This window comes from Neomonachus schauinslandi, chromosome 1, assembly GCF_002201575.2.
Source record: "Neomonachus schauinslandi chromosome 1, ASM220157v2, whole genome shotgun sequence".
NCBI classification, from domain to species: Eukaryota; Metazoa; Chordata; class Mammalia; order Carnivora; family Phocidae; genus Neomonachus; species Neomonachus schauinslandi.
The window spans coordinates 92,270,729-92,298,338 of record NC_058403.1 but is presented as its reverse complement, the minus strand read 5'-3'; the positions used below and the strand labels follow the sequence as shown (position 1 = coordinate 92,298,338).

Genomic DNA, 27,610 nt, shown 5'->3' with positions numbered 1-27,610 from the left:
TGGCTGCTTAGGAGTCAGTCCATGGATGAATTAGTTTAACTGTTCCTCTACGGCTGGATATGAAGGTACTTCCGGTACACTGGCCGGACACATAACACTGAAGTAAGTATCTCTCCAGGCATACAAACACCCAATCATAGCTCCTTCCTGGACCTGGAGTTCTTGGGTGGAAGGACATGAACCGGGATGTGTGTGTTGCATATGCTTGTATGTGAGTGTGTAATGGAATTACCAGTTTTCGCTGAAGTGTATGAAATGGTCCAGCTTACTGAATTCTTAACTATGCTTTATTATGAGCAGTTTGCTGATTCGTAAAAAAAAAAAAAAAAAAAAAATTATCTTGTTTTAAAACATTACTATTGAGGGAGAATAATTTTTATTCACTTTTATTTACCATTTATAATTCTTCTGTGAATTGCTTAATCAAGTCCTTTGCTTATGTGGTTAGTGGCATATTTGCACTTTTAAAATTTCTTTCGGGAAGGCTTTATATACTTTGGCTCTTATCAAAGGGAGGTGTGTTTTAAAAGAATTATTATTAAGCGCTAGTTCAAGAACAAATGCTAGTAGTCCCCACTTGTGATAAGACCTTACGGTGTTATTCACTTTCACAGCTTAGCTGCCCCCCAAATGGTGGTATTCATTTACTCACTCAGTTGGTCCGACCAAGCACGGGGTCAGGCATTTGAGAGACGGTGATGAATAAGACACAGCCCTGTCCCCGCCAGCGTAGCCAGGCACGCACGGCCAATTCCATCCCAGCTCTGCCTGCCGGGAGCACGGGACAGCATGGGAGCGTGGAACAGGGCCACCTGGGCCCCTTTTGGTGACCGTGGAAGCTGTACTAGGACAGTGGTGGGAAACCACGGCTGAGGTTTTGATGATTTTGGTATAAAAATAAGCAGCCTCCTCAAAGTTTCCTTTTTAATTTATAACTCTTCCTTTTTAATTTAGAACTCCTAGGCCTTTTCATTTTTCCTTCAGACTTACACAATGCTGGGCCTAAATGGATAATGTAGCAAGGCCTGAAACTCAGAGCTCAAATCTACTGCCAGCCACCTGCCCCACGGACCCCTACGTGTTTCCTGTGCCTTTGGTTCTCCAAACAGAACTGCACACCTTTGCTAACAGAGTCACCACAGTGTGATTGGAGACTATGATTTTAATGCAGGAAGTCATGTTAAAATGTAATTTTATGCTTTCATCTTGCTCTGCTCATTTTGAGAATGTCAAGTGCACTCTGAACTGTGTTGGGTCTCCCATGTTTCATGTATAAAAATGAAAATCATATGACCTCTTCCCTTGAGACATTTGCATTTTAGTGTACCAAAAATCTGACCACAGAATAGCCATAATTATAGCAGCAACTAGACCAAATAATTTCTTTTCAAGAACACAAGAACCTTGCTTTTTGGTGAGGTATCTGCCAAAAACAGTTGATCGAGTTACAAACATTTTTAAACATTGGGTTATTGGAAGACATGGCTGGTGGTCCTGGAAAACATATGTAAAAATAAATATGTCCCCATAGCTTATTAATTTTGATTGTATAAATGTAAAATTTTTTGACAATATTTATCTTTTAAGTTTTTTTTTTTTAAAGATTTTATTTATTTAGGGCGCCTGGGTGGCTCAGTTGGTTAAGCGACTGCCTTCAGCTCAGGTCATGATCCTGGAGTCCCGGGATCGAGTCCCACATCGGGCTCCCTGCTCGGCAGGGAGTCTGCTTCTCCCTCTGACCCTCTTCCCTCTCGTGCTCTCTCTCTCTCTCTCATTCTCTCTCTCAAATAAATAAAATCTTTAAAAAAAAAAAAAGATTTTATTTATTTATTTGAGAGAGAGAGAGAGAGAGAAACAGCATGAGAGGGGATAGGGTCAGAGGGAGAAGCAGGCTCCCCGCTGAGCCGGGAGCCCGATGCGGGACTCGATCCCGGGACTCCGGGATCATGACCTGAGCCGAAGGCAGTCACTTAACCAACTGAGCCACCCAGGCGCCCCTATCTTTTAAGTTTTTATGGTGAAGGAGTTGCTAAGTCAATCCAGCAGTGTGATCAACTGCAGCAGAAGTGATTATCAAGCTTAAGGAAAATGTTTAAAATTCTCAATATTTTTACAGAACTCCTTTGTGTAGTAATTGTTTTTGTGAAAACTGCTAGCATTTAATCGGTTTAAATAGATTTGGATCCATACTGGAAACAGCCCTGATTTGGAGAATACCTGAAATGATTAAATGTATAATACTTGTGCAATATCCTACCTTTCGAACTCTCCTTAAAGAAACAGTCTTATCTCCTTTTATTCCCCAAAAATAAATTCTTTCCCATGGTCCTCTTTTATTAACAGTGGTGGTCAGGAATTATTTCTATATAATTACTAAAGTCCCAAAATATTTTTTCTAAAAATTCTATTGCTAACCAACTGTATTGCAGATTGAAGGTGAGGGGCATGCTAAGGCTTCTTGGTAGTTGCTTTCGTTTTGTAGAATGGTAATGTAGGGTTCTTTGTATTAAAAAAATAAAAACAGCTATGAAGAGAAGGGTGGCTGTGAGCTCTGAGATTTTTTTTCTCTGGTGGCTGTGGTGTGCTAGCGGGATCCAGCTCTTTGCTTGAACACAGCACTCGTTTGATCATTTAACCAACATCTTTCTCTGAAACACCTACTTTGTGAGCCTCGTTGGACCAGTATGAGGGATGGAGGGGAGCACAGGTCACAGGTGCAAGGTGCGAGATAATTCTAGAGATGGGAAACATGCAGTGGAAATCACAGTGGATAGGGCAAATCTCTGTATGCTGTGTGTGAAAGAACCTGTAGGTATTGTTGGCATTTGGGGAACAATGAATGCGGCCCGGAGTGGTCGAGTTGGTGTCAAGATGGAGACAGGACTTGACTGTGCCTTGGCGGGGGGCGGGGAGCAGGAAGTCTGGGGGAAGCACCTGAGCAAGGACACAGGGGCTGGGGTTTTCCCCGGGACTCGCTGGTGTAGGGAGGACACCACCCTGATGGAGTACGACGTCTGTGTCAGGTTTCCCTAGAAGAGAGGCTCATCAGAAGGGATGGCTTAGGCCGCAGTGCCTGTAAGACCCGGAAGAGCACACAGACCTCCTAGGGCAGGCTTACGGATGACCGGCCAGGAGAGAGGTGGGCTGGCCAGGTGGGTGGGAGGCTGCCGCCATCATGATGCTAAGGCCTGGGTCAAGGAGGGGCACGGGGATTGGCAGAACCAGCTAGGATGTGCATGCGTCTCCCATGGGACTCCGAGCCTCGTTCGGTGTGAAGTTAATTGGATCCCACGGGCATTAAATCCCTGACCTGAGCCTCATTAGCATGGGCCCTCCTCACTGGAGCTCACCAGCACGGCTGCTGATCTTAATAGGATGCTGTTTTTGCTGCTGGAGACTGAAAGAACTATTTCCTTTCTATATAACCACACATAGAAATCGGGAAAACTTTAAAATGCTTTTTCTACCTTATTGTAATTTTTTTTTGAAAAATGTAAGTATTTTGAGAAAAGGTCATACCATTCATATTTTTCTTTTCCTTATTATGTAGTAATATGGTCTGGTCTTGGGGCCAAGGAGTCTGAGATAAATGCTTTGAGAGGGAATTTCAGAAGAATTCTATGAAATAACAGATTTCCTTTGGTCCCGTATTAACTGCAACTACTAAGCTCCAAATGTGTAAAAACTTGAAAACATTCATAAATATTCCTTTAAATGCTAACTTTTAGTTCAGACATTTGCCGTCCCACAGACAATGCTGATTGGTCTATAAAACACACAGTAAAGTGAAAATGTGGCAATTATTCCATTTACTCGAATCATATAAAAAGTCAAAACAGAAAATTAGGATTACAAAGTGATTTCTTAGCCCAAATACTTGGGCCAAGTCTATAATTAACTGGCTGACTGCCAAAATTCACTTTACTTTATTCTTTGATGACATAGCCAATGAGAACAAATGAGCCATAGGAAAATAGGTTTGGGACAGGACAGAGAATTATTTTTCGAAATTAACTTTTAGTCATTGGGTTTTGACTGGGTGTTTCTGGCTTAATTTAAATCTTTTCATATTCCGAATATACTCGTTTGACCAAATTTTAATTTGCTTTAAAGGAACGAATTCAAGTTAAATATTAAAGTACCTGGAATTTTTTAAAAGCAATATTTTAAAAAACAAATCAAATCTTGATTTAGACTCAAATGATCACCTTGACAACACAAGGCAGCTGGGAGCCCAGAGAGCAGGTAAGAACCGCACACCAATGTGCACATGCGTGAGAAGGAAGGGCGGAACAGGTGCAGGGGGTCATGGGGACTGCATTATCACACAGACTGCAGCCACGTGGGATGGGAACTGTCAAATGCACATAGTGACCTGAGTACCAGCTTGAGTAGGAAAAATTGGGGGGGTATAAATAAGTCCCACGAGATGATAACTTTTGAAAGGTAGTCAATAACACAAGATGAGAATCGATAACCATAGGATTAAGAGGAGCTACTAACATAGTCGTCAAATTGCGTGGTGGGAATGGTTGGAGGCAACATGGTGCCTTGTCAGTCAACAAATCAAGAGTCCCCTTTCCCTTGGAGAACACGAGGCAGCAATGTCGGCTGCATTCACTGCTGAACAGGTAAGCACGGCATGGTACTGAAGAGTGTGGACTTGGGTGCAAGGCTACTAGGTTCAAACGGTGGCTCTATCACTTAGTAATCTTGTCACCTTAGGGGCCACTTGCTTAACTTGTGTTCGTCTCAGTCTCCCTTCTATAAAATAGAGGTGATTCAGCCACTACCTCACAGAGTTAGTATATGGCTTACATTAGTTACCATTTGAGATGCACATTGAACATTGCCTCCCATTATAATAAAGATGTTCCAGAAGTGTTTATTAAATAAATAAATAAATGACAAATTGCCCCAAACCAAGCAGAAGACAGGGATGCATGGGGGTCACCCAGTAACACTTTCTTGACCAACGACTACCAGCACAGCTATAGACAGGGGAAGAGTGACGTAATTGGAAGTCTTTTCTGGGACAAGGAAGGCTTGTGAAAACAGTAAAGCTCTGCTTTTTTCCTCGCCTTACAGGTACGTGCTTGCATACTCCCATTTTAACTCACCTCCAGAATCTTCCATTCAGGGTGCCAGGTAGTTTGTTGATTTAAACATACCATTTCCTACGTTCTCAGAAATAATCACACATTCCGTAGTCACTGGAGAATATACAACATCTGGCACCTAGGACCTGGAGTTCATTAGTACTTGAATTCAGGTGGGCAAAAACTGAGCTTTTTAACCATTAGGCTCTGCTTTCTATTCTTTCTTTTTCCTACTGGCTTAGCACAAAAGTGGTTTATTTCTCACTCATATCACAATATACACCGATAGAACTGCTCTCCTTGGTGGTTTTTCTCCAAGTGGGGACTTGGGGACCCAGGTTCCTTCCATATTCAGACACTGTTGCCTTAAACTTGCGGTCCCTGAGTTTGCCACAGAAGAAGAGAGAGCTTTTGCCTTTTTTGCTTTCTTTAGATAAGTCAATTCACATATTTACCCCAAAGCAAAATAAGGAAGTAACAGAATTTTGCCCCTAATAATGCCTGTAGCCCCAAAGAGTAGCAGGTATGGTATATCCTCTGACCCGTGGTCCCTAGACTCAGGTGGTCTTGGTTGAGTCACTGGTTCTCAAGGTCCTATGCGGCCCTTCACACAACAGGTCCTCAATATACATTTGCTGAATTTAGCAAATGAAAAATAGTAACAACAAAACATCCTGGATTTTTCCTTTATTACATGGGTGATTTTTCTTGGGATCCATTTTTACTTTGCCAATTTCTCACTCTACCTTGAGGATCATTTCAAGGAATATTGACCAACTATAAGAAATATGGCTTATAAACATTGTAAAGGATTTAATTATTTAAAAGCAATCGCTTTTTGTGGCTTTATGGATGGACAACTGCCTGAAAGATGGTACAAAAAGAACTATGAGAACTTCATTAAGACCAGTATAAAACAGGAGAGTCTGCTTTATCGTAATGCCCCCAGCCAATCAAATCTCCCATTGTCTATGGCCCTGTTTGTTTCCTTTACACATTGACTTAGGACTTGGCCATGTGACTGTGGTTGCCAGTGGGGCATCAGCAAAGATGGTGCAAGCAAGGGCTTGACAAGTTGCTTGTGCACTGGGGCTTTCCCTGCGGGGAGACTGTCCTGAGAACGGTAAACAGTAAAGTGCCCATGAAGGTAGAGCTGTCCCATCAGCTCAGTGCAGCTGCCTAAGTAAGCCCAAGTGAGACCAGCAGAAAAACTTATTAGCCAGCCCACAGAACTGCAAGAAATAATAAATTGTCACTATTTCGGACCACTGAGTTTTAGGGTGTTTTATTATGAAGCAAAGGTGACCTAAAGCTATCTCTATCACAGTAAATAAACCAAATCCTGAAGCTTTAACAAATGCAATCCAATCTAGAGTTGCAAAATCTAATTCACATTTGAAGTGTTGGTCACTCGGAGATAGGTGATCACAAGAAGCAGAGTATTCGGGGGCGCCTGGGTGGCTCAGTCAGTTTAAGTGTCTGCCTTCGGCTCAGGTCAAGACCCTGGAGTCCCGGGATCGAGTCCCACATCGGGCTCCCTGCTCAGTGGGGAGTCTGCTTCTCCCTCTCCCTCTGAGCTCTTCCTCTCTTTCTCTCTCAAATAAATAAATAAATAAAATCTTAAAAAAAAAAAAAAGCAGCAGAGTGTTTGGTAGGATTACTGCACATGGCAGAGATGCGGATTTTCCATCCCCCCTCCCACAATCCCTCTGACTTTCATTGTAGGTAAATAATTATTACCTCTTGGCTCCCTCCCTCTGTGCCTCCTCTGTAAGCAGAAAAATGTTAGCTGTCTCACAAAGTCTGTATTCTTTGGACAAAGTACAAACTTAAGTGGTTCTGAGGGAAAAACTCATGTTTGACAAGGCACTGACCATCAAAAGCCAACTATCTTGAGCCTAATGTCATTAAAATAACACTTCAGCGGGAACAAAGAGCTACTTTTTATTTGATTATATAATGATAGTGCTCTTTCTTTTTGGCTGATAGAAGGAAAAAAGACTTCCGGTCAAAATGACGCTTGATTTACAGCCGCTAAAATTCTAAGCGACTGATGGAATGAACAGAGCCTTGAGGGCAGGGTCCAAAAGATTAAGAAGCGCTGATAATTGGGGGCTTATTGCTGCTCGAAGAGGGGGACTGACAAAGTTCACACCGGCAATCCCAGGGCTGCTGTTCCTTCGGCTCCTGGTCACAGAACTCTCTGGTCTTCCTCAGCGCTGCTTAGCAACACCAGCTCAGGGTGAAGCTGACAAGTCGCTGGGAAAAAATGGCTCATTCAGAGCTTCCTGCAATTGGCAATCCCACTCAGTATTGGCTAACTTCTTTGCCCTAAAGGGATTAATGTGCTTAGTACAGTTCCATCTTATTTATGGACTGACCTCTTCCTAAAGCTCTTCATGTGAAGAGGAAAATTAGAGCGTCACAATCAAAAGCATTCCATATATTAAAGATAGGTACAAATCATCCTAACGTTGCTTCCAGTCTCTCGTTCTTACTAGCAAGGGAGAGTCCTTCTCTTATGAACACAGTGAAGAAGAATATAACAGCCTGCCCAAGCTCAGCCTTTTTATAGTCTCAGCAGAGACCATTTGCTATTTCAGTTGATCCTAAAAAGCAGTGTATTCATCATGAAAAATCTGAGGGAAGCTCGAAGAATGAGAGCAGCAAACAGCATCTGTTACCACATAAAATCAGCTCGTATACAGTAAAGATATTGTTTACTTTCCAGATCTTCTTGAGACCTCTACACCAACTGGTAGGTGGATGTGGTTTCCTAACTGTAGGAATATCCATTGTTGATGGAAAATTCTAGGAGCGCACAGAGCAGCAGTGGAAGCGTAATTGTATCTCAGTGACCCTCCATAATGCCAGAGAGGTGATTTCTTGCTAAGAAATAGTCTTTTTGTAATTTGCCAAGCTAGGAAGCTCTGCAGCTGGCCACTAATGCATTTCTTTGGCAATGACTTTGTAATGTCTTTTTTTTTTTTTAAGTAGGCTGCACACCCAGCGTGGAGCCCAACACGAGGCTTGAACTTGTGACCCTGAGATCAAGACTTGATTTGAGATCAAGAGTCAGACGCCCAACCCACTGAACCCACCCAGGCGCCTCTGACTCTGTAATGTCTTATTGGCTCCCAGGGCACCTTTCTTGACTTGAGGCTGAAAATCACCTCAAACCAGGCCATCTTGTTGTGTTAACTTCACAAAATGATCTCCGAAATAAAGGCTTGGGGCATTCCTATCAGACTTCTATTTGCAATTTTACCCCCCAATTTTAAAAACTGTCAAGTGAGGTATACCTGCTTGGCTTCTGGGCTGTCTCATTTCTTCAACCCCCCTCACTCATTCATTCATGAGTTGCCACTGTACCCTGACCTCTTGAAAGGCTACTGAAGAAATAAAAGGCATATGTTCTGGCCCCCCAAAGCTTAAAGTCCAAGTGGCCAGTCAACATGCCTCTGAAGTGAAAAAAAAGGACAAATACATTTTTTAGGAAAGCAATAATGACAATGACAGGTGGGGGCTTCTTCCTTCACCTTGACGGTCTTCCTCGCCTTACCTTGCTCTGATGGGTTGAGATCCTAGTCTGGGTCCCAGAGCACTACCATTTCCAGGAGAATTCTTTCTGGCTAATGCTGGGGATATAGAAGTTGTTCTTTGAGGCACCTGAAAGAAAAACCAGAAATCAGAAATATTTTCCATAAAATAGCTCCCCTAGGCTCCTTCCTGAAAAGAGGCTCTTCTTTTCCTAAAATTTACTAGGAGTCACAGAAACTATCAGAAACGGGAAAGATATGGTGTTCATTTTTCAAAGAAATCTTTAACTCCCGAAACAAAATCACACAAAAAACACTGAGGCACATTCAGCGATCATGAAGGAGAATGGTCTTCAATTTAAAAACAAATTAAAAAGCAGACCAAGCTAATTATTTGGATTCACCGGACTAAAATAGTTGCCCTCCTTTGCTTGTGTAAGAGTGGGGGATACCAGAAATTTCTTTGGGATACCATTAACTTAGTTGATCATTAGAAATTGCATCAGATGAGAGTCATCCAGATAAGCTGAGCTCCACCCCAGCTGATAAACAGATAAGGAAATGATGAAATCTGGTGAGAAGTGAGGGTATCAGGCTAGAACTTGGGACATAAGCCACATGCCTGGGAGCTCAGAGAAACTACTTCAATGGACCCTAAGTGTTCCCACTTCCTAATCAACTTGTAGTCATTAATTAGAAACAACCCTCCCAAACACTGTGCTTTGGAAGGTCAATTTGCAAATGTAACACAAAACAATATTAATACTGAAGATACCGGCAGGGTCTTCAAAAAGGCTATGTGCACACCATCAGGCACACAGTAGGAAAATATATCATTATTAGCTTATCTGACAAGAGCCTAAGGTGGAACTCAAGTATGCCTCACTTTTAATTATTAAACATTTTTAGTGAAATTTAATAATGAAAGTGTACTAAAGGGGTCCAACATGAGGGAAGAGAATGATATTTACTTTATAAAAGTGACCAGGAAATGGAAATGTGGATATCTCGTGAAAACTGGTTGGGTTAAACATTTGTCAGGTGTTTCAATTTTCATTCATTTCTTGGGGCTCTTTTAAAGTGGGCTTGTATTTTGTACTAGATATTTAAAAAATGTGCTTTGCTGTAATATTATTGTTTAATATGTTAAGTGATATTTAACATTCATATAAATTTTACTGGTTATTATAATACATTTTAAGATAAAGACCTAGAAAGATGAGTCCAGTGAAGAGAAGCAGAATGGCCCAATCAGGGTTCCCACCTGCTCAAATTAAATATTCCTTTTCTCCTTTTTCATTTTGTAAACTTAAATAGTTGTAGAGAAGAGTTTAACAAATTATTAAAACCTAAAATCTTTGCACGGATGTCAAATTTTCTCCTGGAGTTAGAAATGTATGCCTGCATGTTTTCAGAGAGTGGACCAATACTGTCCATTTTCAGTTTTCCCAGCTCTCATGCTGTTCCCCTGCCTGTCCTGTCTTTGACATTGAACTTTGCTCCCTAACAAACCTTTTCTGATGGCATCCTTGCTTCCGCAAAAGGAGAGCACCAACAAAAAAAGTCGTAATCAGCTATATTCATTTCCAAAGTCATGGAAATCCTGCTATAATATCCTTTTGAGTGGAAAAGGAGGAAAAATATTTGAAAATCACTGGGTAAAAAGTATTCTTTTTTCCCTGGAGTCAACAATGGCATTGATCTCTGGAAATTGTGGGAGATTCCATTTGTCAAACCTCCTATGCTAAGTTCAAGAGAAAGGGGAATCTTGAGCCAGGAAGAATCTAATGCAAAAATTTCTCCAGTATTTTGAAATACTTCCAGGATGTCTGTAGTAGGATGCATGGCCACATTTCACGACAACTTTTGGAATGAGTAAAAATGGGTATAGGTAAAAAGCAAACAAATAAAAACAAACAAAAACCCAAAAGAAACCAACTCCAGGATTACTCTGTCCAGTGGATGGCTAGTCATTTCACCCTACAGTTTTATGCTCAGGAGTTAAATTATGACCTGGGCTAGAAGGAGCTTTCCTTAAACAGAGCCAATTTTAAGAGCAGTACTATCTTCTGAACACCTGCAATCCAGTCTCACTTTGTGTTATTAAAAGTAGGAATAAATCAATTTTCTACTTTTTATCTGCAAGTTTTCAATTTGTCTAGATGTAGTTTCAATTGGTGATGAAAATATCCATTATTCCATTTCTCTCTCTCTTTTTTTTAAAAGATTTTATTTATTCATTTGAGAGACAGAGACACAGAGAGAGCACAAGCAGGGGAGAGGCAGAGTGAGAGGGAGAAGCAGACTCCCTACTGAGCTGGGAGCCCAACATGGGGCTCCATCCCAGGACCTGGAGATTGAGACCTGAACCAAAGGCAGACTCTTAAACATCTGAGCCGCCCAGGTGCCCCCCTCTTTTTTTTTTTGTTTTTTTTTGTTTGTTTGTTTAAGCAACCTATATGCCCAATGTGGGGCTTGAACTCATGACCCTGAGATAAAGAGTCACATGCTCTACCAAGTGAACCAACCAGGCACCCCCATTATTCTGTTTCTTAAAAGGTTTGGAATGCTTGAGGTTAAGAGTTCTAATTCTGGATACAGCATAAATGCTTCCAAGTCATTCAATCTACCTGAGCCTCCATTTGTTGGGAAAATGAAGGTCAGAAGTGATCGATGACAATCCAAGTCTTAGCTTGGGAATGAGGAGAAAAACAAACATGAGAAGGGGTGGTGCTTTGGCATTCTCATGTTCCTCATTACTATAAAAGGTCTGGAATAGAGATAATAATAATAATAAACAATGATGATGATGAGAGCGATGATGATAAAAGCATGCCAGCCTATTACCTTTGGTGGAATGTCTTCTTCCTGTCGTAACCAAGAGCTTCGGTCAAACTTCTCGATGCGAGTGGGGAGAGGAGGGTTTTCAGAGGTGGGATCCGAGTTCTGGCGCGGCATCTCAACGCGGTGAGAGGTCACGTTCAGAGCCTCCTGGAACCCAGAGAGGCCCTTGGTGGGCTGCTCGTGCACTGACTGGGAGGCGGTCAAGGCAGGTCCCTGGGATTTTACAGCTACCAGATGTGGAATCTAAACATCAAACCAACATTAGAGCAACATTATTAGAAGAAAAAACAGTGGGAGGGAAAATACCATTTTAGAGCAGAAGATAAGAACTAGAGGACATGGAGCCCATCATAGCTGTCTCCAACATGCCCTCAGAAGCTCTTCCAAATTTCCCATTTACAGCCATGTGTAGGGCTGACCCAGGCGCCTGGCCAAAATTAACTGATTCACTCTGGACTGCTAAGAAGTCAGTGAAATAGGTGTGATGATAATAATAGCAATTTGCAGGGGACATTTACTGGTCAGCAGTATAATATATTTACAAGCACTCTTCTTCTAATATTATCAGCTTCCTCCTTCAAACCCCTTAACTTTGACTTTAGAGAGTGCCATTGCTCGTAAAACAAGAATTGCTCTGGTTATCTTACTTCTTATGAACTCACTACATCCACCATGAGGGGGATACAATCATTTTCACCCTTTTTCACGTGAAATTGGAAGGTCTAGAGAGGGTAACAACCTGGATCGCAGGGCTAATACGTGCGGGAGCCCGGATTGGAACCATCACTCACCTCCTGGTCCATACACCTAACTCTACGCTCTTCTGTTTTCTGGTGAGCTGGCTCTTACCACCCATGATCTTACCTATCTCTCCACACCAGGATGGTTCTTTTAGAGGTGTAAGCCCCATAATTTGGCATGCGTTGATATTGTTCATGCAGGGAAGACATGCTGTCTTTGGGTAGAAATGTGGCTCTTTAAGACAGATCACCAAATCAAGAGTTCAGAGTGCTCTTGACCATTAACACTGCTCACGCTTTATTGTTACCATCTCCTCCTCCATCACGAAGGTAAACTCCTTGGAGATGGAAGCCATGTCTGGCATGGGATCTCCCAGTCTACACTGTGCCTGGCCTGTGGAATGTGGTCAATAAATCTCGGCTGGGGAAACATCTAGAGTACTTTCTAAATTAAACTGTTAAGTCAATAAATGCTAATCTAATATCTGCTTTGTGCAAGGGACCTATCACACCCTCTTTGGTCTGAAATCTCAATGCCAGACCACTGGGGAGCATTTCTACAGCCCTCTTCCGCCAGCCTGGCCCTGTTCCTTTTGCCCTTGAGGTCTTATCCCTGGAGCAGCCCTGCCTTCGCTTCTTCAGACCCTCTTTGGTCTGAAATCTGAAATGTTATTAATTAGAGTTCAGAGAAAATCCTCAAGGTCTAGTTCAGGTGAATGTTATGCTTCAACCAGGAAAGAACTGTAACCAATCACATTTTTATTAATGTTAATTACCATGAATATAATAATAATATTAAAATAAAGCATATTTTAAAAATATAGCACAACACACAAACCTATTTTAAAAGAGTTTTCAAAGACATTTGGGTGAAACCAGTTGTACCATTACCTTTACTTTTCATAAAATTCCATACTTTATTTCACATTCAGTGTTTACAATTTCAGAAGTCCTCTAAAACCTCCAGAAACTTGTCCTGGAGTGGAGTAACATTTTTCTTTTCTAAATAGCTTACAGCAGTGGCTCTCAAGTCCTAGAGTGCATCAGTGGTCCCTGGAGGCCTTGCTAAACCGCAGACTGCCAGACACCCCCAGAGGTGCTGATCAGAGGTCTGAGGTGGACCAGAGAAACTGCATTTCTACCAACTTCCCGGGTGACTCTGATGCTAATGATCCAGTGACCACCCTCTGGAAACCACTGGCTTAGGAGACACAATTTTATCCAAGGTCATTTTATTTTTCTTGTTAAAGAAAAATGCCCAAATCCCAATGAACAAAAGATAATATAATAGTTTATATATGATAGATATCTATATGAATATTAGCTTGACAATTATAACTAAAAGGATGCTTGTTGCTATTTTGCAGACATTCCCATGGGTCTCCGGAGAGGCCAGTTTATCGAGAAGTGAGCTTGACCTTAACTCAGTTAAGGAGAGTGCTTTTTTTCTTTCTCACCCCTTCCCCTCACTCTTCAGATCCAGTGGGCTGTCCTCCATGACTACAGATTCTGTATTAAGGGTCATTGTTGGATCGGCCCTACGAATGAATCCAAGTTACAATCCCCTATTCTTTTAGTGAGCTTAACTGTACAGCCTGTTGAAACGGCCGATGGAACAAAGGGGAGAATGTACCTGGGGATCAACTGGTCTGAGCATGGGGGGTGTCCGAGCAGGCTGAACTCCACTGATACTGAAGGACTCCGACCTCGGGGGCAGGTTGGGGTCAGATATTCTGTTGGCAACCTTGTGAGGCATGGCCGGCGAACTCTGCCGGTTAAGCCTTGACCGCTCTTCTACCTACAGGCCAAAAAAAGAAAGAAAGGTGCTTCAGTGGCTAGATGGATAGAAGCTGATTTACTGCCTCCTAAGGATTATCTGTAGTCACCTGCACAGCCATTTTTGTGTCCCTCTGATCAATTCAGTTTAAGGGGCCCAGACTCTCCATACCTGCTGTGCATCGAGAACTCTTGAAAAAGCTCTTTTCTGTCGGAGTAAACACTAGCTCAAAAAACGCAGAACGCATTTTTCCCATCACCCTTCTGATCCCCAGATTCTTGTGCTATTTCAGTTAGCTGGGAATTTGGGACCTGCTTAAGAGTTTACCTTGCACTGATTGGATATCATCTTGCCGATCGGTCACAAAGCCATTGAGTCAGTGAGGGAGACGAGGGAATGGGGTGGGCATCGAGACCCCTCGGGAGGAAAGCAAAAAACTGCTCGGAGCTGACTCAGGGGCCAGGGGAGGGAAGACCACGCACCCTGAGTTTCCTCCCTACTGATAGGCAAGCTGCTGTTTCAGGCGCTTCCTTAATGAGCTGGCCTGTCTTCAGACATCCTATACTGTTTCTTTTCCCCTCTTTGGGACCCTTTCTTTCCACTTGTCTCCCTGCTCCCTAAAATACATCTTTCCATTTCCAGCCTGGACTCCACTGCCTCGCTCTCCCCACCTTCTCCCTCTTTGTCCCTGCGTGGCATTTCTTCTTGCTCCTTCCCCTCTTCTCTCCCCACCTCCAACCCTCTCTCTTCTGGGGCCACTTCATTGCCCTTGTCATCCCCTTTCTTGCTGAGTCTCTCTCAGCCCAAAGCAGGTAACTGATCAGAAGGGTTCCACAGGAAAGGCTCACGGTCCCAGGGAATGCCCTTTTTATGGGGAAGATTCCCCTCAGTTCATGCCTGCAGCAGACAGACGGTCACAGAAGCTACTTGCAAATGGAAATTTCAGTGAACAAGATGTACACTGCAAGGCATGATTTAAGATCTTTGACAACTTCAAGAGGTCTAGGACTTTTCTTTCAGATCCATCCCATCCTGTCCTTTATTTCTTTTGGGTCAATTTGGCAGCTGTGTTTTCCAAACCTGCCAGGCAGCCCACCCACCCTGATGACTCTTCAGTGTGAGCCTGAACTCCCTTTGCTGATTCACTGATGAGGGTTCCAAGTGCCTGTCCCAGAAGCCACATGCAACTCAAGACATATCTGTATGGAACTCTTTATTCATTTCACTGCCTGATTTGAAATAAAAATTCGAAAGAGCTATTCTTTCCCATCCTTCCTATTTCATTTTGAGTCTTTCTAGAGGCAGACTCAGGGGTGCCTGGGTGGCTCAGTTGGTTAAGCGTCTGCCTTCGGCTCAGGTCATGATCCCAGGGTCCTGGGATCGAACCCCACATAGGGCTCCCTGCTTGGCAGGGAGTCTGCTTCTCCCTCTGCCTCTCCCCTTGGCTTGTGCTCTCTCTCTTTCAAATAAATAAAATCCTTTTTTAAAAAAAAGAAAGATTAGAGGCAGACTCAGTCTCATATACAGAGTAAGTCTGTTTTTAAGCCCTCATACTAACTACAAACATTCTAACATAATAAGGTATGCTGCAGAATAGAAGACCGTCCCCCCACTTCTACTCAGGGGTAACTCAATATTTCCTCTCCCACCATGGCTGTGCAGGGTACATACAATTGGCATCCCAGTTGACTTTGCTTTTGAGACTTCAGGTCCCAGAAGCTTAACACACACCAAACAAGGTTAGCTACCAAAAGCCAGATCTATAAACCAAAACATGTATACTTTGTGAATGCGTGTGGGCAAAGTATTACATCAGCAGGCATTATTTGGCTGTTGCACTGAGCAAAAGAAAAGAATAAAGCCAGTTTTGAGCTGAGACCAGAAAGAAGAGAAAGTCCCACCAAGACAGTGGCAAATCAACTGAGAGAAAGCCATGCAATGTATTGCTTTTCTAAATACTTTACTCCTTGAAAAGAAAGTGACTATTTCCAGACCACTGGAATTGGTCAAATATTAGCCATTTTCTTATTTCCACTGAAGATCATTAATAGCAAGATCACATGTACGAGCACCTCCCTCACCATCCAAACTCCCACAGTCCAAGCCCCTTGCTGTCTGAGCTAAGGAACCCAAGAGATTCAGACACATTTTCAGATAAATTTTCAGATAAATTATTCACATAAATACCTGGCTATCCAAACCGTAGCCACCTGTTATCCAACAGTCAGGAGCCAAAGATATTCAGAGTGGAGACTACTTGCCATTATTATTTTTTAAAGCTATAAAATACACTATAAAATACAGTTTTAAACACACACTTAGAGGCAGCACATTAAGGACAGCACTAGAAAAAGTCTGCCTTGAGGGGGTGGGGTCAAAAACGACTCCATCTTGAGCAAAGAAACCATCTTTGAGATAAAGAATTCTTTTGGTAAGAGCCAGCAGCAAGCTTCCAATGAAGGAGGTATTCTTGCCACAGGCGTCACAGGCTCAAGAGCTGTCATGGGAAATGGGAACAGGGCAGAAAACTGAAGGGCTGACTTTCATAGGCAGTTAATGAGTTCAATTAGTTGTGAATAACTATTACTAATGCACCTCTAGTATAAAGTTTCCTTTGCCTTCTATCAGCTGGTTTACATACTAAATCCTACCACTCGTATGTGTCTGGCTGTACCATTCTAAAATATGTGGTATAAATAATCTATTGTTACGCTTTGCAAATTATTTCAGGATGATTCAATTTGGTGAGATTTCCTGGGTTGGAGCTTGTCTAAAGTAGTCTGAAAATCTATGAGAAAGGTGTAATAATGAGCCATCTGGCTACATACTTTGTCTCAAGAGAAGCTTGTCCTAAAGTTTTTAGGAAGAGAATGCTGCCCACTGCTTTTGCACCAAAGGAACAGCATGAGGACTGCAGCAAAGATAGCAAATCAAACATCCTACTATAGACAGACAAAGGAGAAGCTGGGTGGTGTATCTAGCTCAGGCCCCTTCTGATTATTTTGATACTGGGTAAAGGCCTGTCTTCTGATTCACCTACATCTTATTCCTACTAACTGAAAAGGAGATGGATAAGTGAGTGAGACAAAAAAAAAGAAAGTGTTTTTTTTTTTCACCCACAATAAGGATATATGTGATTAAACACGGGGGTACAATGAAGATATGTTTCCATCTGTCTTGTGTGATACTAAAAATAAATCTATGAGCTGAGCCTCTGCTCCAACCCCCTGTTCCAAAGAGATGTCAAATGTCAGAAGTACCACCAAAAAAGAATGTTCTAGTAGCAACAAACACAGAGTGTCAAGGTGCCGGACCATGACAACAAAAGATATCTGTTATGAAGGATTTTATACTTGAAGGGATTATCAGTGAATATAGAGAATAAGATTAGGACAGACTGATCAATTTTAGTACAAAAGTAATTTTTTTTTCCTTATTAAAAGGATCATTTAACATCAAAACTAAAATTTGGAGAGGTTTAGATCACCTCTGCAGAAATGCTTTCCTATGTGTTGCCACATTACAGGGAGAAAAAAGAAACATAATTGTGGTCTCAGAAATAAAATTCTGCTCCAGGCCTGGCTGTGTTGTCCATGGGGATCTATAGAAGTGATGTCTAAGGCCTCTGAGATGCATAAAGGCTATATAAACACAGAAGACCTGAAAATAAATTTGTTGATTACAGGATTTAAAAAAATTTCTCAAAATAAATAAAAATGTGTTTAAACATGTATAAAAGGAACCATATCAATGTCAATTGTTAAATTACTTTGTACATTGACAGCAATTCATAGTGTACAATGTCTCACTTAGCAATAATGAATGATAGCTGCTGAGAGAAAAATTTCAAAACAAAATTATAGCAGTAATTTTTTAGATGTCGACAGCAAAAATGTATTTATGATATCATATGGGTGCATTTTTATATTTTATATGATGCAGCATCCATGGGGTCTATGAAGGCCTAGAAGGCCTTACTTAAAAGCTTATTTATATATGGTGAATTAAACACAATCATATGGGAATTCCTTTTTTTTCCAACCGAACAACTGATGCTTTTGTTTTTACTGGCAATACTGAAGAAAGAGAAAGAACTCAACCAATAACCTTTAAGTGCTCATTAGACACTTTAGGACCCTGCATCCACTGGTGACATAAAGAGTTGAGTCATATTGTTCTTTGGCAAGGCCACAGGAGCAGATGGTGACCGAGCAAGATTGAGGATATCCCCTCTCCTGAGGCACCTCTGAGAGCAGGGGAGACTCTCATTCATGTGAAATGCTTAAAATGGAGCCTCATCTGAAGACAAGAGCCTGGACTACTTGTCCAATATCCACTCTTAACCAATGACTCCAGAGAATAGTATAGGTCTTCATGGGGATGGAGCATGTAACTTAAAAATAATAAGGCAAACCTTTCACAAGCTGAGATGGGACATGAAGAAGGGTGCGTGTATCAAGGAGAGACATGGGTCAGGGAGATGGGGCTGCATGTGGACTGCCCTTGTGAAATCTAAACCAGAAACAACAGAGGCAAAACACTTATTCCCTGTAGGTGACAGTAGCCTTGGAAACAAAATATTTGACTGTGTTGAAGACTAGATTTCATGTGTATCTGCACAGAGCCTCTTGTTTCAAAGGTATATGCACAGACACGATGGCCCAGGGGCACTCCCGAAAGGCAGGGAGTGCAGGTGGGGAAGCTGAGCCTCAGGAAAGCTCCGAGACTCGTCCCAGGTCACCCAGCCAGGAGGCAGAAGAACTTGAACTCAAACTCCTTACTACTTTCCAGGACTCTCTTATGCCAGATTGTAAGAGAGTGAAGCAGAAACTGAGGAAAGAAGGGGGCAGAGCTGTACACTCTCTAAGTGGTAATCTGGGACCTCATATATAAAATGACTCATATAAAAAGGGGAAAAAACACACATCAGTGTAGAGTAGGGGAAACCAATTGGAGGAGTTCTTACATACAGGGATTTCAGAGTCCAGTGGGCTGATGAGATATAAAGAGACATCTTGGCCCATTGTTTGCCAAATAAAACCATGACCAGATGACTGGAATGCATCACAGAGTAAGAACATGATGGAGTGTTGAAAAAAATTAAAATACAATCTCATACAGTATTCATGTAGAGAGAGCATTCTGTCACTGCTATGTGTTGATGAAAATTAAAAAAAATATGGGGGGGCCACACGCAATTACTACCAGACCCAATCACATGCCATTTAAAGGAAAAGGAATCTGCCCCATTAGAAGCAAAAGGTATTATAAGAAAAGGAATCTCCATCTTGCAAAAAGTAGTAATGAGAAAAATAAGATCTTCAAATTTTGCTCATGTTTAACAGAATATCATACTTACGTTTTTACAGAAACAAATATGACTTCCATCCTAATCCAGAAATGGCTGGGAATTTGCAAGGGGTGAAAATGCCCCCACTCCTCCTTTTAATAGAGACATGAATGCTTCTCTCTGACTGAAATCTGAAAATCCCAGTCAATGTGACAATCAGGACAGATAGAATACTCTGTCTACAAAGAGAGGGAAGAGCTCGACAAGATTTGCAAATGACAGAGTATTTTCATTCCTTCTTATTACATCCAACAAATTAATGAGAAAGCTAACGTGAAATGCGATGATGACTACGTTTTACAAAATGAAGCAACAAAATCACCGAGGGTGAGGCACTGTAACCTTACACCAGCTAGTGAAAAACTGTGGATTTGAAAAAACGAAGAGAAATAAGGGGATGAAAAAGTAACCAAAGAGGGACAAACCATCCTGGGGAGGAGGTAGAGAGCTGAGTTAGAAGACAAATATGGCACAAGTCACAGAGGCTGCTGGGGGAGGAGACGGCTGGGGGGTGTCTCAAGGGCATAGGGGGCAAAAAAGGTTTGGACCCTGCATCACAGAAGCCCATGGTATGGGCACAGCTGCCCAATCCTCCCTGGCAAGGATAATTTCCATTTCATACCCTCGTAGAGGATGCATTTGAAAAAGAAAGGGTACCTTTTATCTAACTCCTAAAGAGAGTTTGACTCAGGTTCTTTTTCTTGGCTGATAATTAAGATATGGCTGGGCTCGAAATTCTGTCTGTATCTAAAGTTTTGAAATGTATTTTGCCGTCTAGCTACTTTCAGCTCCATCTACCTCACTGCTATAGGGAAAGAAACCTTTAAATTGTGCTCGAGAAGTGCATACATTGCTACGAGAAGCATTAAAAGGTCAAGAAGAGAAGGACCCTCACACCCGGTTTTGTTCCCATTTTAAGAAGTGGGTGTTAAGAAAATGATGAATCAAACCAAAGCAGACAATTATTTGTTCTTATTTGTACACGAGTCACTCCAATCCCAAATTTAGCACTGTCACTCATTCTGTGATCTAAATGTTTCATCTCTCTTCTAAAATATGAACACCCACTCTAAGACTGGGCAACTGCTTCATGAATAGATTGGTTAGTTGGAAGCCGGATTACGTTAACCACGCCCAGGAGGATAGGACTGAATACGAATCCCAAAAGAATGTTCCCACATATGTCTAGAACTGCATGAAGCCCAGAGAAGAGCACCAGCTGCTAGGAAGCCAGGGACCTTGGAAGATGTCACCCACCGGAGGTGGCCCAGCTGTATGATGGCCAGGGAACCTCACATCGGGAGTGCTTGCTGACTCAGCTGGGTTGTTTGCACACCCAGCTGCTGTGTTTCTTTCACTGCTAGGAGCTTGGCCAGGAAGCACAGGGGAATTAGAAGGTCTAGAAAACCACCTCGCTGACATCTGCAAAGACTGGCCCCCAGGAATGCCATGGCTTCTGAGAGCTCGGGAACCGTGAACTAGTTCTGAACAGAGAGGATAGGCCAGGAAACTCAGTGAGGAGGACAAAGAGTAACTAGGTAACAGTGGAGTCAAAGCGATTAAGTTCACATCAGAATGTGCTGGGTAGAGGTGGAAGGGAGGACGTGGGGACTGCTCCAGGCTTTGCCCCCTTTTCTGGTACATTTGTGCATGAGGGAGCTGCACAGGGGAAAGAAGGAATTCTGGGATGCTCTGCAAAGAATCACGGTCTTCTCCAATGAGCTCTGTAGGTGTCCCTCTCCTAAACTCATGCTTGGGGCTGGGAACACGGAGGGCCATGTGGTCATGCATCAAGAAGAGGTCATTTAGCGATGCAGCACTTCTTAGAGGCGTTGAGGTACTTGGAGGGATGCATGCATTCATGCCCCTCCTGCCCCGAGGTCCACAGGAGTCTCTAAGGCCCTCCTTACTTGCAGTGATGGACAGCTTGGGGCTTGTCACTTTGAAGATGTTGGGAGAGGACACACAAATGACCTTAGATCCTAACTCTTGAGTTGGACTACATCCTTGGGAGCTAGATCGCCTTGGGGATCTCACTGTGGTCCTTGAGGCTTCCTGAGCCTTCAGTTGTTCTTCAAGACCAACTCTAATAGGACAAGCGGGTCCACCTTTCTTCCGTGAGTGATGCTCCAGCAGGAGTCTTGATCTGGAATCATTAATTTCTGCAGGTGCTCCTGGCATTAGCTTAGCGGACCCTAGTTTTTCAGCCTTCTGAACACCTGCCATGATCAGGAGCTGTGAGTGTGGCTTAGCTGAGGGTTTCAACTTGGCAGGGCTAGAAAATGGGTTAGCAGTGGAGGAAGGTGGCACGTCTCTGCCAGCCAGGACGCATGTCAGCTGCTGTCTAACAGCAGAGTGATTCTGCTTAGTTGGAAGAACAGGTGGGTTATTAAAGGGTCGGTGTTGTACCTGGGAGTAGGACCACAAAACTGAGTTATTGATCTAAGAGAAAAAGGCAGCTATTACAGACATAGGTAAATACAAGTCATCTTTATAGACTCTAAAGGAAAGTGATCAAAAACATTCTTTATGTGAAATCAAACAATTTTATCTACAGATTCAGTTTTTTAAGTTTTAAGAGAAAAAAAGTTTGATTTTTGTAAAAATAGCACATGATCATTAGAAAAGATTTAAACAATATATAAGAATACAAAAAAGTTTAAAGAAAATACCCCGCAGTTTCTACTGCCCTTAAGCAATCATCGTTAACATTAGGGCAACATCATTTCAAGCATTTTCTATACGTACATAAAAGAGAATAAAAAAATATAAAAAGACAAAAACATTTTTGTAAAAATAGGACCTTATGTAAGAAATCTAGTTCTGGTAAGACTGTAGTCTAGATACTTGAAATGAGCTCTAGCTATAAATACCTGAAGATACAAGAACAAAATACAAAATAACACCAACATCCTCTTAAATGAGTAGCTCTGCTCACAAGAAAATAAAGGAAATCACTGGGTGCCACAAACAATGACAGAACAGAAAACCAGGCTGTTACGCACATGAGCTGACACAGTGACTCTTGGGAGGATGGTTAATCTTGGCTGATCTTATTTCCTTGCTTTGCCCATTTGCTTATCACCTTTTTTTCCTACCATCCAAATAGTTTTTAATTAGACTTTTAAAACAGCTCACCACAAAGCCAAGTTCTTGAAAACCCATCCTCACTCTAGTAATTGAATTGCAAAAGAAACACAAATGACCTCTGATCCCGGAAGTGGTCACCACAACCACAGGTCTGGGACCAACCGTGCGTCCATTCGTACCATGACAACGGGGTGTCAGTGACAGTGCTAATGATCACTTTCAGGGTCCAGGTACAGACAGGAAAGGATTCAACTTAAAATTCCCTGAGTCTTTATTAAATCACATTCTTTCAGGGAAAAGTCACTAAAAATCCTCATGCCACAAACCCACTTGGACACCTATGGGAAAAATGATTTTTCTACTTCCTGCTATTGCTTACAAAAATCCCCTATATCCATGAAGATTAAAAAAAAAAAATCCCTGAAAAACAAAAACCACTAATGGATTAAGGTGCCTTGTCAATTCTCTAGGCAAATAACAATTATGGCTCTTCCAAAAGCAAAGCATGCACTTCTTACGATGAATTGTTTTCCAATTGTGTAGCACTAGTTTAATTCTCTGCTTCTCTTGGGTGAACTCACTAGAGCCACCAGCCTGGCCAACAGGACATGGCTACACTCGTTAGTGCACTTACCTCCTTGGCCCATGCTGGTTTCTCGCTAGGACTCATCCCTTCTTTGTAATGGTACAGTGGCTTCTTCTCCACAGGCCTCTGCTCCTGCCGCTGATGCTGGAGAGACACCAAGTAGTCTCTCTCTTGCTTTAGCTGTCTCTGTAATCTTTCTGCTTGTCTCTGTTCTTCCAGTTGTTTGCGCTTATATTCCTACCCGGACCAGAAAAGAGAAGCAAAGAAAAGACCAAATCACCATATGGAAACCACTGGCCATCATCGGAGAAGCATGCAATGGAGCCGAAAGAGATGATAACAAGAAAAGCCAATAGAACCACAGAAGGATGTCAGGGCGTGCCACGGGGCCGGGGCTTAGCGTTTCCCAAAAACACTACTGCTTTAATGGCAATCCCTATAGAACACCACCCCTTGCAAGGTGACTTGTCCCTGACTGGGGACCAAGAAAGTAGCAGTAATGAGGACATCTGGATGGTCAGCGCACAACCCCTGCAAGGAGCCATCCACTTCCCGGTTTAGTAATTAAACCACTCAGACATGTCCAATTAAGTACAAAACTAAAGTAGCTACAGATATTGCTCAAATCATCTTCTGTTTCACAAAACTTGGACCAACAAAGACCATTAGCAAGCGTATGCACAGGCTAAAAAATATCATAGAAGTTCAGTTAAAAAAATGTATCAAGCAGCTCATTTGGAGAGCAGGGCGGTAATAATAAAAAAGTACTTCAAGAAGAAGCCACGTGAGCAAGCAGGGAACAGAAAATGTTCCCATCGTAAGGGTAAAGCTAATAGTCTACAAATGAAATATGACTGCAGAGCTGAGTGGGTTCTTACAGAAGAGGTGCATTTTGCTGTGATTGTATTCCAGCATGTTGCAAATGACCTTAAAAATTACTCTGCAGTAAACACAGTGGGTCTCGAAAACAGCCTGAACTTGTAATAAGCCTGGATTCAGGCTAAAGTTTCACAAAGAGAAGAATGCATGACAAGGGTCTCCAACGTATTAAGATGGCCAACTAGGTCAGGAAATGTATTGGGTTTCCACGAGACTTTTGAGGTCCACGAGGCTTGGAGGGTCCCCCCCCGCCCCCCACCATGGACTGGCATGTTAGGCGCACACACACCGGGAGACCGCGATGAACATAGAGCAGGTGGCTGGCCCTCGGCTTTCCCATTACCAGAAGTAGAGCTTGTTCATGCAGTAGCTGCTGCTGCAAGATCTCTAACTGTCTCTGCTCCTCCTCTAACTGTCGCCTGATGTACTCCTGGAGAGGTAAGCAGCAGAGCATTCAGAGGAACACAAAGAGAGAAAGAGAGAGAAAAAGAACCGGTAATTTCTTTTAGGTGGCAAGAGCTGCCAAGTAAAGTGTGGAAGGAAGGAGGGAAAAAAAAAAAAAAACCCAGACACCTCCTCACCAAACAGGAAAAGAACCAAAGCAAAAGCACTTCAATGCAGTCAAAAGCACAAGTCCTGAACCTGCAACAGCCAACTGAGGGGGCTCAGTGCTTTGCTGTGACCGTTCGGTTTTAATAAACCCAGCTACATTTTCAAGCTTTTCACTGCAGGTTCCCTCTTTATGGGCGCCACCCCCTCCCCCCGGAATTAACAATGCTATCAAGTTCCGAGGCTCCTGTGCAAGCGCAGGAATAAAATAATTGTGGAACGCCCGCAGGCGCGGTCTTTGTAAGGGACCCGCCCTGCCACCACTGTGCTGTCAGATCGTGGTTCTAACAAAGACAGAGGGCCCTGCATCCGTGCCTCAGGCATGGAGACCAGAGAGGGCATGAGCAGAAAAGCCTTCTGAAGCGATGAAAGAGGACCATGTGGCTCATTTATCATGCTTCGGCGCTACCTTCAAAGTAGATCCCAGGGTTGGGAGAACCCAAGATCAAGGTTATGTCGGGGGACTTGGGCCTGGGCAGGAAGCGAGGCTCAACGTAACAAGGGAGCATTGCCAAGGCTGTGCGTTTGACTTCTTGAATAGGTGAGAATAGCAGCTTGAGAAAGAGTAAAAACCTGCTTAAACTGAGCAGTCCTAAGAGAAGGTGACCCACACCCCAGGGACGGCTGGACGGCTGGCACTGGAGCTCCCGCTGGGGCCATCTGTGGGCTCTGGGCCCTGCTGTACCTGCTCGTGCTCTGCGCGCCGCCTCTCCTCCTCCCGGCGCATCTGCTCTTCGTAGTGCCGGCGCTGCTCTCTCTCCTGCTGCTTCCGCAGCTCCTTCTCTCGCCTTTGTTGCTGTGGGGCCACAAGCAGACAACCATGAGGGACACGGGCCTGGGGTGGAGCTGTGGGGAAAGCAGCAGCGAGGGCTGCAGATTCGCAGACATGCGCCCTTCTCCATAGCTGCCTCCGTGCCCAAAGGCTTTCTGTCCTGTGCTCTTGGGGGGACTTGCTGGTGAGGATGGGGGGACAGAGAGCAATTCAGTCATGCAAATACCCTGTCATTTCCCATGCAAGTAGACTCCCCAGGTTTACTCCTCCTGGTTGCTGTTAAGTGCATTCTCCCTATTGGCAGATGGTGGTACTAATGACATATCATCAAACTGTTTATACGAGAGTCTATGGGTTTTAAAACATTTCCAATGCTCATGTCATTCAGTCTTTTTGACACCACCTAAGGCAAACATTTCATAGAGAAGAGAAAGCAAAATCCATTGAAACTAAGTGACATATTTAAGGCCATACGGTAATTAACGGCCGAGAGTACAACAGAATTCATTGACTCTGAGGCTGTCCATTACCCTACCTGATACATCACCCCGCCTTTCTTTGTTTTCTGGAGTAGTCACTTGTGAGTGTCAATTTCAACTTCTCATTCAAGTAAGACCCTTAAACTCATCATCATTAGCTCATACAATCACCATGCCCCCAACAGTGGAGAGTGTGGTCAGCACCTTTCATACTTTATCTTATTTAATCTTCACAAAAATCTGTTGATGCAGTTATTCTCATTATCCCCATTTTATATGAGAAAACTGAAGCACAGGGAGATTAAGCAATTGTTGAAGGTCATCTTCATGTTCAAGGTCATGCCCCAGTAAGTGGTGGAGCTCGATTTCAAAGCTAGGCAATGCAACTCCACAGTCTGAATTCAGTCATTACCGAAGATGAAGAAGCACCAGGAGTGATAGGAAGATCACAAATTAACCCAGCTCTTTATTATGCTCTCAGTAAAGGAGATCATCTTAGGAATAATGACAGGAGCCAATGTTTCTCAATGGGACAGTATTGTTCCCCAATCCCTGGAGCATTTGGAATGTGCAGGGGCATGGGGGAGTTTTTCTGGTGGTCTCTGGGACTAGAGGCCATGACTGGCACTTAGTATGAGGGGCCAGGGATGCTGAACATCGCATAATGCTCAGGACCGTCCCACATCACAAAGCGTTTTCCTATACCACAGGCCGTTGGCGCTCCTTTTGAGAAGCACCGCAGCCCTTGGTTTCGGCGCCCTGTGCTGGCATTAGGATTTCTTCTTCCTCAAATATGAGGTTTGGGGGAACCCATCAGGGGGGTCTATTCCCCTTTAACATTCTCAGCAGCACTTCACTGCCTGGCTGAGAACCTATGAATTATCCAAAACAGCATGGATTGTGACCAGATCACACTGACAAGCTAGCTTTACGCAACCAGGGAAAGAGATTTCTAGGACAAAAGCTCTCTGTCACAGCCCCAGCTAAACCAAGCAGACATTCAAAACTCCAAAGAGCCCACAAACAAGGAGGCCTTCCTAATGTGGCTCCCGCTTGCAATCCGCTGGTCCTGCTGTCTTCCAATGACCGCTGAGGCTTGGAGAATAAGCTACAGTTTTTTGAGTCTCAACATCTATCCCTTCCAGATCAACAATTATTTGTCCTCCTTAGATTGTAGGCAACAGGAAGCCACTGGAGGACTTTCTGCAGTCAAGTGCCATGACCAGACCTGCATTTTCAAGGGGCCTCCTGACAGCCACGGGAGGGGGCAAGACTGGAAGCCGAAGTGCAGGGCTAGGCCATTCTCGGGGTGCAGGCAGAAATGACAGGGCACCGATGAGTGAAGCAAAGGCAGTGGGAGAGTCCATGTTCATCATTGCTGCTGAGAATGGAGGCACAGCCAAAAGGAAGACAGACTAAAAGCTATCCAGATTTCCAGCTCTTCTAATGGGACTGGAGTGGATGCCAACTTAGAAGTAGAAATCAGAATTAGGCCAAAATCAAATAGGCAGGATTTGGGTACTATGGGTCTTGTGAGGGTGAGTGAAGTTCCTGGCCGAGGGGCAGAGCAGATGGTTTGAAACAGAGGAGGAAAAGCAGGTTTAGGGAAAGGAATGGGGGGTATAGTCAAGCTCCAGACGTGTAATTATTTATTTTACAGAAAAATAATACAGGAAGATATGGGTAGAAAACATCTTCAGAGGAACTGACTGAATAATTTGGATTACAGACCCAAAACAGAGATCTTTCCAACACTCAACCCAAGTGAATCAATGCTAGCACAGAGGATAAAATAATTATGTGTACAGATCTGGCTCCTGGCAGGAACTAGCCCTACTTTAATTAA

The 27,610-nt window shown here is 43.1% G+C and overlaps 1 protein-coding gene across 1 annotated transcript in view; it reads right to left on the bottom strand.

Moving 5' to 3' along the window:
* The window catches only part of TNIK (TRAF2 and NCK interacting kinase), a 381,266-nt gene that overhangs the window by 43,534 nt on the left and 310,122 nt on the right, over nucleotides 1-27,610 (bottom strand). The window contains exons 13-18 of the mRNA XM_021702658.2: nucleotides 25,199-25,309; nucleotides 24,248-24,334; nucleotides 23,074-23,262; nucleotides 13,856-14,020; nucleotides 11,486-11,725; nucleotides 8,662-8,768 (exon numbers count right to left, since the gene is read on the bottom strand). Coding sequence (XP_021558333.1) covers nucleotides 8,662-8,768; nucleotides 11,486-11,725; nucleotides 13,856-14,020; nucleotides 23,074-23,262; nucleotides 24,248-24,334; nucleotides 25,199-25,309 — 899 coding nt within the window. The remainder of the gene's footprint in view (nucleotides 1-8,661; nucleotides 8,769-11,485; nucleotides 11,726-13,855; nucleotides 14,021-23,073; nucleotides 23,263-24,247; nucleotides 24,335-25,198; nucleotides 25,310-27,610) is intronic.